General features: G+C 43.7%; 1 protein-coding gene across 2 annotated transcripts; it reads left to right on the forward strand.

Moving 5' to 3' along the window:
• The first annotated feature begins 990 nt into the window (after nt 1–990).
• pdcd6ip (programmed cell death 6 interacting protein) lies at nt 991–13,216 on the forward strand. 2 transcript variants are annotated; one of them, XM_037474588.2, is made up of 18 exons: nt 991–1,312; nt 3,551–3,605; nt 3,690–3,759; nt 4,377–4,504; nt 5,081–5,234; nt 5,734–5,834; nt 6,872–7,003; nt 7,109–7,331; nt 7,790–7,913; nt 8,259–8,436; nt 9,623–9,734; nt 9,839–10,008; nt 10,418–10,666; nt 10,800–10,934; nt 11,052–11,146; nt 11,350–11,467; nt 11,562–11,752; nt 12,130–13,216. In XM_037474588.2, exons 1-18 carry the CDS (start codon nt 1,107–1,109, stop codon nt 12,368–12,370), a joined length of 2,682 nt encoding a protein of 893 aa, XP_037330485.2. In that variant the 5' UTR covers nt 991–1,106; the 3' UTR covers nt 12,371–13,216. The 2 variants fall into 2 exon arrangements, with proteins under 2 accessions (XP_037330485.2, XP_037330486.2); XM_037474589.2 differs by having other exon boundaries at nt 6,887–7,003.
• Nucleotides 13,217–13,444: the final 228 nt, after the last annotated feature.

Here is a 13,444-nt window from a genome sequence, read left to right on the forward strand (position 1 = left end):
TATATTTTTAGACAACCCTGATAACATCATCTGGATTATTTCCTCAGACTTGGAGCTATATCAAACCCATGCAGGAACATTACACAACAGGTTGAGAGCCTCCCCTTCATTGGAAGAATCTTTTTTAAACATCTTTTATAGGCAGTTATGAATGAAAGGACCTATTTTTGTCTTAATCCATAAGTGTTCATTGGCAATGAAAGTTGTTTTCAGATTTCAACCCCTGTTGTGGTATTGACATAACAGGTGACGGAGTCAAACTGTGGCCTTTTGTTGTATTATAACTAACTTACAGGGCGGTGGCTTATAGTGTTGAGCACAAAGCAGCTGCTAAAGAGATCTCCCAAAATAGATTTTTAGGATACAGAAACATGTTCACCTTCCTCCCGGTAATTGTATAGTCTTATGTACATTTACATGCTATAGTGGACTGTAAACAGCCAGTAGAGCACCCCTGACCCCTGAATGTGTTGCTGCTTTTGCGTACAGCCTTTTTACTTTCCCATCTGGTTTACCATTCACATTAATTGTATGTTGTGCTGATGTGGTTTTGCTCAATCCCACAAACTTGGAAGCACACTGGGACTAGAATTCCCTGGGTTTAATTAAAAATTAAAGTTGACACATTTGTAGGAACAGTTTACATTTTAAATGAGGCAGTATCAGCATAGGAACACATACAAGCAGAATTAAATATGTGGCTGTTGCTTTGGGCTTTAAGCAAAAATATTAAAATACTTCACCCACTTTTTTCATGTTTTAACGCCATGTCATGTTCTTTTACTCTTGATCGACATTGCACACAGGTGGTGCTTACTAATTCAACCATTGTTGTTGAATTATATGACCCACAATAAAGATAATTAAGATCAAATGGCCGGTCAATGTAGTAAGCATACTGTATTGCTGTATCATGTATTTTGTTCTATATTCATGTCATTTCTCCTTAGACCGTACTGATTCTGCGCAGTGCGCCAGTCCTTTCCCTATGACGTAATTGGACGTAGCCTGTCAGAAACCAGGAAGTGGGTCGCTCGCTGTTGTTTGTGTTCGTTGGTCGGTTATCGTCTGTTTTTCGATTTTATATATCGTTTTCGCGGGCCGAAATGGCGACGTTTATTTCAGTACCGTTAAAAAAGTCCTCCGAGGTGGAGTTGGTGAAACCACTTTCTAAATTTATAACAGCTACGTACCCAGCGGGCGAGGAGCAGGGGGAGTATATCCGTGCCGTGGATGAGTTGAACAAGCTCCGTAAGAACGCGCTGGGAAGGCCGCTGGACAAACACGAGAGCTCCCTGGAGATCCTACTCAGGTAGAAAGTGCTGCTTTAATAACATGCTTGAGTTAGTGACCATATTATATCAATAGTAAGATTCTTACCTGTTGCGGTGAGTTAGCACAGTCATTGCCGCACCCTGATGTGTTAGCTTTTAGTTGCTAACCTGGGAGCTAGAGTTAGTCAAGCTAATCTGCTATGGAGCATTTCTCACTATAATACTAACTGACTAATTTAATATTCACACCAACTATCCAACACAGTGTTAGCATGTTGAACTCTTCGACTGACCCGTCAGACGCTTCAAAATTTAATTATCCATCTTGGCTTTAAGCTTTGCCTTATTTATAGAACTAAAGTCGTTACCATATTATATAATAATATAATTTCACCGTTCAACATGAACTTTATCCTCCCCAAGGTGGAACACAGAGCACTTACAGAATCAAACATTATTAAAAATGCTTAAAACATGACTAACATTTCTTTGGGTTAAAACCAAACCAACACAAAAGCTCAATATGAAACTGTACCAAAAGTACAACTTTTATCATTCAACATAATAATAACACAATCAAACAGCCATCTTCACTGGCCAATTCCTATGTGTATGATTGATCTTCAGCTGGCTCATACTGTTCCTGAGGTTGACTTAGCAAAAGTGAGAGCAACTAATATTAACTTGGAAATTCACCAGGAGATCCGCAGCCAACAAATCCATTCATACACCGGCGTTTTCAAGCTAATGGGCACATTTGATGTATTTACAGTATCTATGTATCCACACAGCGAGATCTCCTGTCATGTCTCATAATCAATTTACATATAGAACAGCGGCCTCCGGTCCACTGGTAACCACGTGATCAGACATCCAGTGTGACTAGGGAAGAGAAGTACAGCTTTTCATATCAGTAAACAAGGAAGAATATAATAAAGCATTACAACTGTGTGTCGCTGAGACCCAGAAGCAGCATTAAACACGGAAACATTAGCTACAGTAAAGGCCTGTTAATGGATTTTACATCTATACATACATAGGATATATATAGGAACTAATCCTACTAAAACCTCCATTCAAAAGTGACACACAGATGCAGACTGACTCATTAGTTATTAATGATCAGGGTTTGCCCAGATGACGTCAGCCAGGTATGCCCTTTTCTTCTCACGTTACCCTTACATTATGATGATCTCAATGCAGAGCTACGTTATGGAAAAGAATATAACTGATGTCACATCTATTCACCTTTAACGTTCGTTGAAGTATAAACGTTTGTATTTAGAGACAAGTTGTTGGAAAGGTGCATCCCTGATTAATGTCAATGGTTTATAGGAAAACATTTGGGAAGTATTGACAGGTCATAAAGAAGAATATGATCTTGAGAGGAAAGATTTCTCACAGGATGTGACAGCATTTAGACCCACTAACCTGGAAGCTGTACAGTCAGTAAATAAATGATGCATTATAGATGCATGAAAATGGCCAACTAGCAACGGGATTGAAGCTAGCATGTCTGTCCATTGCTGACTGATAGCATTGCCACTCCCATGTCTCTCTGCACGCCGTCGGTCAGCCATTTGCCAGGTAGCCTGGGCAACGGCACTATCCTTTTCAAAGCCACGCTGACACACAGCTATTTAAATGCCACGGTAACGGTTGTTTTTCCCAGGGTTTTTTTTCTTACTTTAGTCAAACAGTAGGCCCACATAGTCTTGAATTTCACAATTGTTTCTGAATGAGAAACACAAGAATATCAATGGTTTTGTTTCCATATAGAAAGCCAAAGTTTTCATTCCGGCATTTCCCGTCACTGGAAAATTAGAGTGGATGAACTGGTAACAGGGGCTTCCCCAACTGGCCCTTCTGAATGTTGTCATTTCTATTAATAGATTATTTACATTTCACAGACTTTGATAAGAGCTGAGGATCCCTCACAGACTGTGTGTGTGCGTGCACAGTGCATTGTGTTTGCTCCTCTAGATATTTTCTCCTGACTCATTGTCAAATGTCTCTGAAATGTCAGAGCTTACTCAGACCTCAGCACTGCGGTTATGTCATAATAATTACTACCATTTCAACATGATTCCCAGTTATGCTTTATTGTTCATATTCGCTATAAATCTTTTTTTTTCAAAACTCGACTAACTAAACATCAAGTCAAATGATAATTAGAAAAAAGCCATCTCTATAGAAAACAAACAGAGCAGAAATGTTTGAGTATAGGTCCCGTATAAGAACCTGGTTTCAATTCTCTCATTTCTTTCTCTCTCCAGATACTACGACCAACTGTGTGCAGTCGAGCCCAAGTTTCCCTTCTCTGAAAACCAGGTAAGTGATCGGACGGCACACCTAGGTCACACTTAGCTCCCATACAGAAGAACTTGAACACAACGCGTCTCTCTGTTTCCACAGCTCTGCTTAACCTTTACCTGGAAGGATGCCTTTGATAAAGGATCGCTGTTTGGTGGCTCAGTCAAGCTCGGTACGTGCAACGCCAGTGTGTACACGGGAGAAATTCTGTGAGCGCTGCATATTAAAAAGAGTTAGCGCCAATGTAGGACTTTGCCTTCAATGGTACATGTCTGTCATTCTCTCTCTCACAGTCTATATGCTACTATCTGTTGCTTTGTGAGTCTATCTGGCTCCGTCTCTTGTGACCACAGAAAACCAATAACAATCAAAGCTTTTTCAAATAAATTGATTTTTGGCCTAATTTTTTGCTCAATTCATTCTTCCCATTTATTTAGTTTTTCCTCTAGTAAAATTGTGGGACTAATATAGGCAATAAAAATATTGAAGTCGGAAGTGTTGGCCAAAGAAAATGCACACCCCGCACAAAAAGCGAGTAGTCAATAACAAACACAGTACTCAAGGGATGAAATATGTCACTTTCCCCCCCCTTTGTCACCACTTTTTAGCTCTTAGCTTGGAACACAACCAAAAACGGCTTTAATTGGAAACTGGCCAGTACCCTTTCAAAGCATTTTTATTCTGCAGTTCAAGTTGTCCCCGATCAACCAGGATGCATTTAACATTCAGATGAAGGTGACGACAAAGAGGCACTTTCATGAGGAATTTGTGTGTTTTTGTGTGTTGCAGCTTTGGCTAGTTTGGGCTACGAGAAGACTTGTGTGTTGTTCAACGCAGCCGCATTGGCCAGTCAGATCGCCTCCGAGCAGAACCTGGATAACGATGAAGGACTGAAGAATGCAGCCAAGTTCTATCAGGTGGGCAGACGCACACAGAGATGTACTGTGGGGGAAAACGATCCGTGAACTATGACTGTTGCATTTTGTTATGGCTTCGCAGATAAACTCCTGCTGTCGGTCTGATGTTAAGTGGAAGCAACTTTTTACTTTTCACACTAGACTCCCACAGAAGTTTTTCTCCTCTCCTTCAGCAAAGGCTGTCTAGACTTTTTGAGCCTGTTCAGCAAATCGTTGCAATTTATCGTTTCCTATGTCAGACTGGAACCAATCCACCTTTTGTGGCTGGATATTCTAAACCTTTGAACAGTAATGTTTATGAAGTATAATACATTAGCATTCATTTTAGGTAAAATATCTGTAATCTATTCATTAGGTATGGGAATTATTTTAAGTGCATTTGACAGCCCAAATGTTTTGTTGAACATGCAAATTCATTCCTTTCGTGTAAATGTAGGTATATTTTACCCATCAAAACAAGCTTCATCCTTGTAACACAGGCCTGAGCCTGCGAGAGGTTTTCCAGAACACTGTCCGTCTTGGCAGCAGTGCCTCACCTTTCTCCCCCTCCCCTCCTCCACCTCCCTCCCTCTCCAGCTGGCCAGCGGGGCGTTCGGTCACATCAAGGACACCGTGCTGACGGCGCTCAACAGGGAGCCCACCATGGACATCTCTCCTGAGACGGTGGGAACCCTGAAGCTCATCATGCTGGCGCAGGCCCAGGAGGTCTTCTTCCTCAAAGCCACCTCAGGTACCAAATGACGGACCCCACAAGGGCCTCTTTGAGCCTTTTCAGTGAATCGTTCCACTTTATTGTTTCTTATGGAAACTATTATCACAAATCTGACTCTTTGAATAGATAGTAGCTTTAATAATGCACATATTTCATAAGGTTTATTTAGAACAATGGCAGTGGGCAGCTTTAATTCGGCACCACCTCTGTCCCAGCTCTGTTGACAGAGTTGCTTAGAGTTTTTAAGTACAGTTTTATAGAGTTACATCACAACATTAATAACTAATGAGTCAGTCTGCAAATGGCCTACATGGCGGTTTATGTTGAGCAGTTTTCAAACATAAAATTGAAAGAGCAATTTCATCATGGCTCTATAGAAACTTCAGACAGTCCTGAATGTTTGATCAAATGTCAGCTAGCAGACCAGATGTTCTGATGTCTCTAAACAACATAATGCTTTACCTTGGATGTAATTTGTTTGATGTGCATCCTTAAAAGTGACGTGTTTACCCCACAGACAGGATGAAGGACGCTGTCATCGCAAAGTTGGCCAACCAGGCAGCCGATTTCTACGGCGAAGCCTGCAAGCAGTGCCAGTACAAAGACAACCTTCCCAAGGTATGTGAGGGACACACCTGGGATCCACCTGTATGTTCAGTGTGCTGGAGAAGCCACAAAGAGTTTTTGGGGTTCTGGGTGGTTTGGCGTGTGCATTGTCTGATCGTGCTTTTTGTTTTGAATGTGTGTGTTTCTGATAAATACTCTTGAGGAGTGATGAGGACTGTCTAAATTGCAACTTCTCTCCGTTCTCATTGGTCCATTTCCATCCTTTTTTTTACTCTTGATTGGTCGGTTATCCCCAGTTTTCGTTCTGATGGTGGTTTCTTACGATCTAAACCTGGGTATAACTGGACTGAAACACGAACACACATAAAGCCACACTACAGTTCCCTCGACAGATTTAACATTATGATGAAATCAGATTTAAGTGGAAGGCAGAAAATAAGTCATTTGTTCCTTGCATTACAGAATTCACCCATTTCTAACACCACATCCCAATGTCACCCTAAATTACTTCATTTACATCCCCTGGTCGATGTCTGAGGCTGCAGACACTCAAAATGGTGAAAGCACTTTGCAAAAGAGGACGTTAACGGACGACACCAACAACCAGAGTCCAGAAATGTCTCACATTGGACACAGGAAACAAGGCCATGGTTTATCCATGGACAGTGTCTGTTTTCGAGAAGATAAAATCAAATCCACCCAACCACTGTCAAAGTGTCTCTCTCTCTCACACACACACACACACACACACACACGTGGCTATGGAACATTTAATAAAGGTGCAGCAGCTTTTGATGAAAGATGAGACACTCATGGCCTGTTCTGTTTTCTCTCTCGTTGTCTTCTTTTCTTTCTGCATCCCTCGTGGTGGTGTTGGTGTCGGCATTGGTTGTATGTATGTGTGTGATTGTATGTGCACGTGCGCTCGTACTGCATTTGCACACCTTTGACCGCTTTTGCCGGTTTGTCGTTGGCTTTTGTGACGCAATTTGTGACCTGACCCCTTTGGTGTGCGTCTGCCATGTTGTGTTTTGCATTGCCGTTGTGCGTGCCTGCGTGTTGCTCTGTGGTTGCCTCTCCCTGGTCAGTATTTTTATTTCCAGGAAGTGCTGTCGGTGCTGGCAGCCAAGCACACCATCATGCAAGCCAACGCTGAGCTGCACCAGAGCATGGTGTCCAAGCAGAAGAAGCACTTTGGGGAGGAGATCGCTCGCCTGCAGGTGCGCACAGCTTTCACATAGATTCCTAATTATTTTATTGCAACCTTCCAAAACTGGGGTTTCGACGTCGTAAACTCCAAAACTTATCAATATCCGTCCCTCCAGCGCTCTGCAGAGCTGGTGAAGACGGTGGCCTCTGGTTACGACGAGTACGTGAGCGTCAAAGATCTGAGTGAGAAGATCAACCGAGCCCTGACCGCAGCCAAAAAAGACAATGACTTCATCTACCACGACCGCGTACCTGAGGTCAAGGATCTCGAACCAATCGGCAAGGCAGCGCTCGTCAAGGCCACCACCATCACGCCTCCACTAAGCCAGAAATTCGCAGGTGAGATAGACGAGACATTCAGCGCGGTTTGGAGAATTACCAGTAAAACCAGTCTTTATGTTTAGCTAAGGTAACAGCTGGCTGTAACTGTATTTTCAACCGCCAGATTCAAGTAGTATTTCTATTCTTGTCTTACTCTTGGAATGACATAAATAACTGTATCCTAAAACCTAAAACCTTGTATATTTTTAATGTTGATCATTTGTCAACAACATTCAGCTTTGTCAGAGCTCACCAACTTTTATATAATAATGGGCTGTGCTGAGAATTGAAGCAAAGTCTCATTCAAAGACATTACTGACGGAAGTTTTATCGCTGCCCCTCTTTGTTCCAGCTTGATCTCATTTAAAATTTTGAAATATGATCCCGAACTTATTGCACGACTCCAGACTATAATGCACACGTTGTCTTTTTTTTAATTTCTCAATTGGTTGTTTTTATTGTTCGTATCTCTCCAGACTTGTTTGAGAAGATGGTGCCCATGGTGGTGCAGCAGTCCATGAGCATTTACTCCCAGAGGAAGTCTGAGACTGTAAACAGACTGGTGGGAACAATGAGGGAGGCGACCAATCTGTGCAACGGGTATGCTAGCCTGTGTCTCTATGGACACATCTTACTGTGCAAGTGTGCGTCAGGGACAATGCAGGAGAAATTGTCTTCCTGTGGATGTGTTCACGAGTGCTTGTTTCTCCATGCATTGCTGTATTTATCAAATAACTGCATAACATAACGGTGTATGGGGCACCATTAAGATGTCGATGGAAGTACTTGTGTTTGCTTCTTAGTGCCTTAAATAGCAGCACATGTATCTGTTGGATGGCACCTGCTCACCAGTTTGGGCTGTTTTTCTAAAAAGAGTAACGTGCACTAGTTGATGTTTGCAGGGAGACTTTAATACTTGACAGATTCTTTGAAACCTCCCATCAGGGTGTTGGCGTCCCTCAACCTGCCGGCCGCTCTGGAGGACCTGTCAGGAGATTCTATCCCACAATCCATTGCTGAGAAGGCCCGGGCCGTCGTGCAGCTGGGAGGACTGCAGAGCATTGAGCAGCTGATCAGAGACCTGCCTGAGCTGCTGACCCGCAACAGAGAGATCCTGGATGAGGTCAGACACGTAAACACACTGAATTATAGATCAAGATGTATCACTTTGCAGATCATATAACCGTAACCACCAACCTATTTAACAACACACACAACCCTCAGATGATCACACCTGTATTATTTAGTTTTTGGTATTTCTTCAATGCATTTACTCTTTTATATACAAGTGTATTATACTTTTATTGCAACTGTAGACCGTTATTTCAGCCGACAGTGGATCTTAATGACTTATCAATGAATCATGTTTACAACATTTCAGTAAATACCAAAAAAACATAAGTTTAGGGGAGTGAATAGAGATGTCTTCTTTCCATTATTACTTTACATGTCATTTAGCTGACTCTTTTATCCAAAGCGACTTACAATAAGTGCATTTCCACCGTAGAGATACAAACTCAGAAGAACAAGTAACAAGAAAGTACAATTTCGTCAAATAAGCAGTTTCAAAACATGTTATAGAAAAGTGCCATTATAAGTACCATTTAAGTGCTACGATTTGTTAGTGCTACAGTTAGTGTTTTATTCAAGGTAGAGTCTAAAGAGGTGTGTCTTGAGTCTTCTTCAATTGCTCATCAATTGTTTGACTATTTCCTGTGTTTATTCAGTAGTCTTTCAATTAATTGATGAATTATTTCAGCACTACTGTCATGTGTGATAGGATCCAGAAAGGCTAGTGAATAAAAAAAAGTCTACGTTTTGGGCAGCACATCTATACCTTATGGTAATGTCTCTTTGTCAACATAACAGACAACTTTTTGGGGGGAGAATTAAGACATTATGGGTTTAAACTATAACTCTGCCAACAAACTGGAAGCAGTTTGTTTTATGTTTTTACTCCCGTCTGTTTATCCGTTTGTTAGCAAGATGTCTTCAAAAATAATAAATGGTTTGGCTGAAGCTGGTGGACAAACCGTCCTTGGCCCAGAGATCAGTGGATTACATTTCACTGGCGATACTAATTTGGGATTTGCGCCTTTGGGGACAAATAGGATTTCTTTCTCCAGCATTCATGTTCTCTTCTGGTAGTGGTAGTGGGAAAGCTATTGAACAGCAATCCATTCATATTTCTCTTTGTCAGGGAAGCAAAGCCATGTGACAAACAAGCTGTTACTAAAGCTGCAGTTCTGAAAGTACTTAGTTTACTTTTTGAGGCCCTACTTATGATCGTGTGTTGTGTTCGTCTTCAGTCTCTGAAGATGCTGGACGACGAAGAGACGACGGACAACGAGCTGAGAACCAAGTTCAACCAGCGTTGGAACAGAACCCCCTCTGGAGACCTCTACAAGTCCCTGCGCGCAGGTACACACACACAAAAAACTTCTTGATTTTGTTCATGAAGTTTGTCTCCATGTTCTCCACTCCTGACAAACCGTACCTCCCTCCGTCCCTTCCCTTCCTACCAGAGGGCGCTAAATATCGCACCGTCTTGGACCAGGCCGTCCAAGCGGACCAGGTGGTGAAGGACCGCTACACCACCCACTGTGAGATGATCGCCCTGCTGTGTAAACCGGAGAACGAGCTTAATGCCGCCATCCCCTCCGCCAACCCGACCAAGACCCTACAGGGCAGCGAGGTCTGTCTGCTCGCTCTGATGTCTTGATGTTTGTCAGCTGATGTCGAGCTTTTTTAGCGGCGTGGTTCGTTATAGAGCCGATGATGTGTCCCCTCCATCCTACGAAATGTTGTTTTCCACGTAAGCATAGAAACACCCGCTTGCATTAATGGCCCTGTCCCTCCTCCCCACAGTAGCTCCATTTTTCATGTTGTTTGCTGACTTGGCATCGTGTGCCACAGGGGAACTCTAAATATCTAAGCAAGCAGATCTGGGAAAGTGCTAGAAGCCACACTGTATTCAGGCCAAAGTGGTGAGACTACAGTCCATTTCAGTTGTAATAAGGACTCAAGGTCAGGCGTTGGCGAGATCACCGAACAGAGCTCCAGGTGTCCAATCCACAGCGTCACTGTGTCCATCTTCCCCCCAGGTGGTGAACGTGCTGCGCTCCCAGCTCGCCCAGCTGGACGCCATGAAGAAGGAAAGGGAGACCGTGGAGGAAGAGGTCAAGGCCGTGACCTTCGACATGTCCACCTGCTTCCTGACGGCGCTCTCCCAGGATGGAGCCATCAATGAGGAGCAACTGTCACTCTCCCAGCTCGACAAGTTGTACGGCGCCTACAACCAGCGGGTGCAGGCCACCCTGCGCACGCAGGAGGAGCTTCTGGGACAAGTGCAGGTAAACGTTTACACACACACACACACACACACACACACACAGTCTCAGAAGATTGGCAATGGGGGGAAATAAGTGGTAAGTGCGCTGTTCTTAAATATACTTTAGTTCTATAAGGTCTGTGATCCCCTTCCAGACGTCCCACCAGGAGTTCAGCAGTCTGAAGCAGTCCAACACAGAAGCCAACCAGAGGGAGGAGGTCCTGAAGAAGCTGGCTTCAGCCCACGACAGCTACGTCGAGATCAGCAACAACCTGCGCGAAGGCACCAAGGTACTCGCTCAGCACGGCGCACCGGTGCCTCAGCGGAAACGTTCTACTTTTAATTTTTTCGAGCTGGTTTGCAAGCCGGGTGATTTATGTTTGTCCTCTTTTGTTCCCCCTCCTCAGTTCTACAACGACTTGACGGAAATCCTGCTCAAGTTCCAGAACAAATGCAGCGACATTGTTTTTGCTCGCAAAACCGAGCGGGATGAACTACTTAAGTGTGTACTTTTCTGTTTTTTTTTTAATGATATATTTGATGTGTGTAGCAGTTATTTCAGCTGGCCAGGGAGTTAAGGTAGGCCATTCACGAGTTTTGTGTATACACTTTCTAGTTTTCTAGTCAGATTTCAGATGCAAGCATGAATATGAAGGAAACGTTGTGGGACAAAACCGTTTTGTGACGCTTGATTTCTTCTCTCAGGGACTTGCAGCAGAGCATCGCCCGGGAGCCCAGCGCTCCATCCTTCAACGTCCCTTCCTATCAGAGCACCCCTGCTGTCCCTGCCGGAGGCCCAACCCCCGCACCCAGGACCGTCTTTGTAAGCACCAACGCAGACCAACAGGCTCAGAGCCCAGTGCAATGTACCGCCAATGGTTAAATATTGATCCGTTCTCTCTGTTTGCTGGACCCAGCAACCTCAGCAGCCCCAGGCCAAGACCCAGCCCCCAGCCAGGCCTCCTCCACCGAGCGTCACCCCTCAAGCAGCCTCCAACGCACCCGTCAATGCGCCACTAACGAGCCCGCCCAACAGCAACCCACCACCTATGGCCCCACCAACCCAGGCCCAGGGCCCGCCTTACCCCAGCTATCAAGGCTATCCAGGGTGAGTTCACGATCACAGCATCCTGAATTCTGAGAACAAATTGACCCTCATAACTGAGTATGCTAATGTCATTGTTGAGATTGTTGTGGTTTTATGAGTTGCATGTTGTAACTTAACAACGCGTATTAATGCTTTTAATGGCATTTTTTAAATGTTATTTAAACAAACAAGATACACTGTTAATTAGTGAACTTTAGATCTGCTGGTAGGTAGTTTTTTTTGTTTTTGTTTCCCCCCACCCCTATTGATCGATTTTGTCTTTCTCTCTTACTCACTAAGTGCAACGTTCTGGCAAATATCTTATTTGATTAATGAATACTATCTTGCTGAGCATCAATCTGATGTGTTCTTCTGTCTCTGTTGTGGTTCCCATGCAGGTACTTCCAGATGCCTGGATACAATCCCTATGCCTACGGACAGTACAACATGCCCAACATGCCCAACATGCCCACCATGCCCACCATGCCCACCATGCCCAACATGCCCAACATGCCCTACATGGCCTATCAGCAGACTCCAGGACAGGGAGGCTACCCAGCAGCCCCTCCTCCCGGACAGCCCTACTCTGGTTACCCCCAGCAACCCCCTCAGCAGCAGCCCTACTACCCTCAGCAATAAATCCCCTCTCCATCCTCTCACTCCTTATCTCACCAAATAAAAAATAACCCTCAGCAATAACACTTCATCTCCGTTCGCTCCTCTGTCATGTTTTTTTTTTTTCTCTCTTAACAGCAGCTATAGAAAACCTAGTGAGAGTCGACCTTTGAGCTGCTTTCCACTTCTCTATTTGCTACATCTCATTATTAACCCCACCCATTTTTTCTATCCTAACTCATGTTTACTGGGTTCCAACTTCACTTTTCCTAAACACTCAACTTTTTTCAATGCACTAACCCCTTCTTTTTTCTGTAGACTAATGTTTTTTGTTGATTGTTTAATTTAAACCCTGACTGGTTTCCATTGTCTGCTGTACAACACGCATGGAGTCGCACAGCATCCTAGGATGGCTCTTCGTTTCCTGGTTTTGGTGTGTGTGTGTGTGTGTTGGGGGGGAGGAGTTTGTCATTGCTAGTCATGCCACATCGTCACTCCCCCCAACCCCCCACCCCACCCACTCAATCAACCCCGAGTGATTCTATATCAAGTATATTCCTATTTTTGTAATGAATACTGATGCCTCGCTGATGTATAAACCTATAAAAACGAATGGCCTGTAGGTTTTCTAATGTAGACGACTGCTTTTTTTTTTTTTCACTCTTTTCTCTCTCACCCGGGGAATGTTGAGATATTTCTGTGTTACAATCAGACGCTATAGACATGGGAAAAAATGGCTCTATAATATAAATATATGTATAAATAAGAATCTGTACGTGGTTAACCGAAACACTCTGTGTGCAGCACTCATGCTCTTGGTGTTTTTTTTTTATTCCTCAACTCTAATGGGATTAAAAACATCAACCGCCAGCCATCATTTGTCAGTCTTTACATGCCTGATGTGTTGATTGCGTGTTTTTATCAAACATTTGTAAGGCCGCCAGGAGAGGGCAGTCCTGTCACTCACAGAGAGCCGGAGCAGCTGAGCGCCGGTTCACCTGCCATCGTCTCTCCTTTCACCCAATTGAGGAGTGAGTTGTGCCATCCGACGAATCGGACGCCTTTTGACCTCTCCAGCATTGGGATCAGATCCCATTT

Source organism: Pungitius pungitius, chromosome 17 (assembly GCF_949316345.1).
Source record: "Pungitius pungitius chromosome 17, fPunPun2.1, whole genome shotgun sequence".
Classification (NCBI taxonomy): domain Eukaryota; kingdom Metazoa; phylum Chordata; class Actinopteri; order Perciformes; family Gasterosteidae; genus Pungitius; species Pungitius pungitius.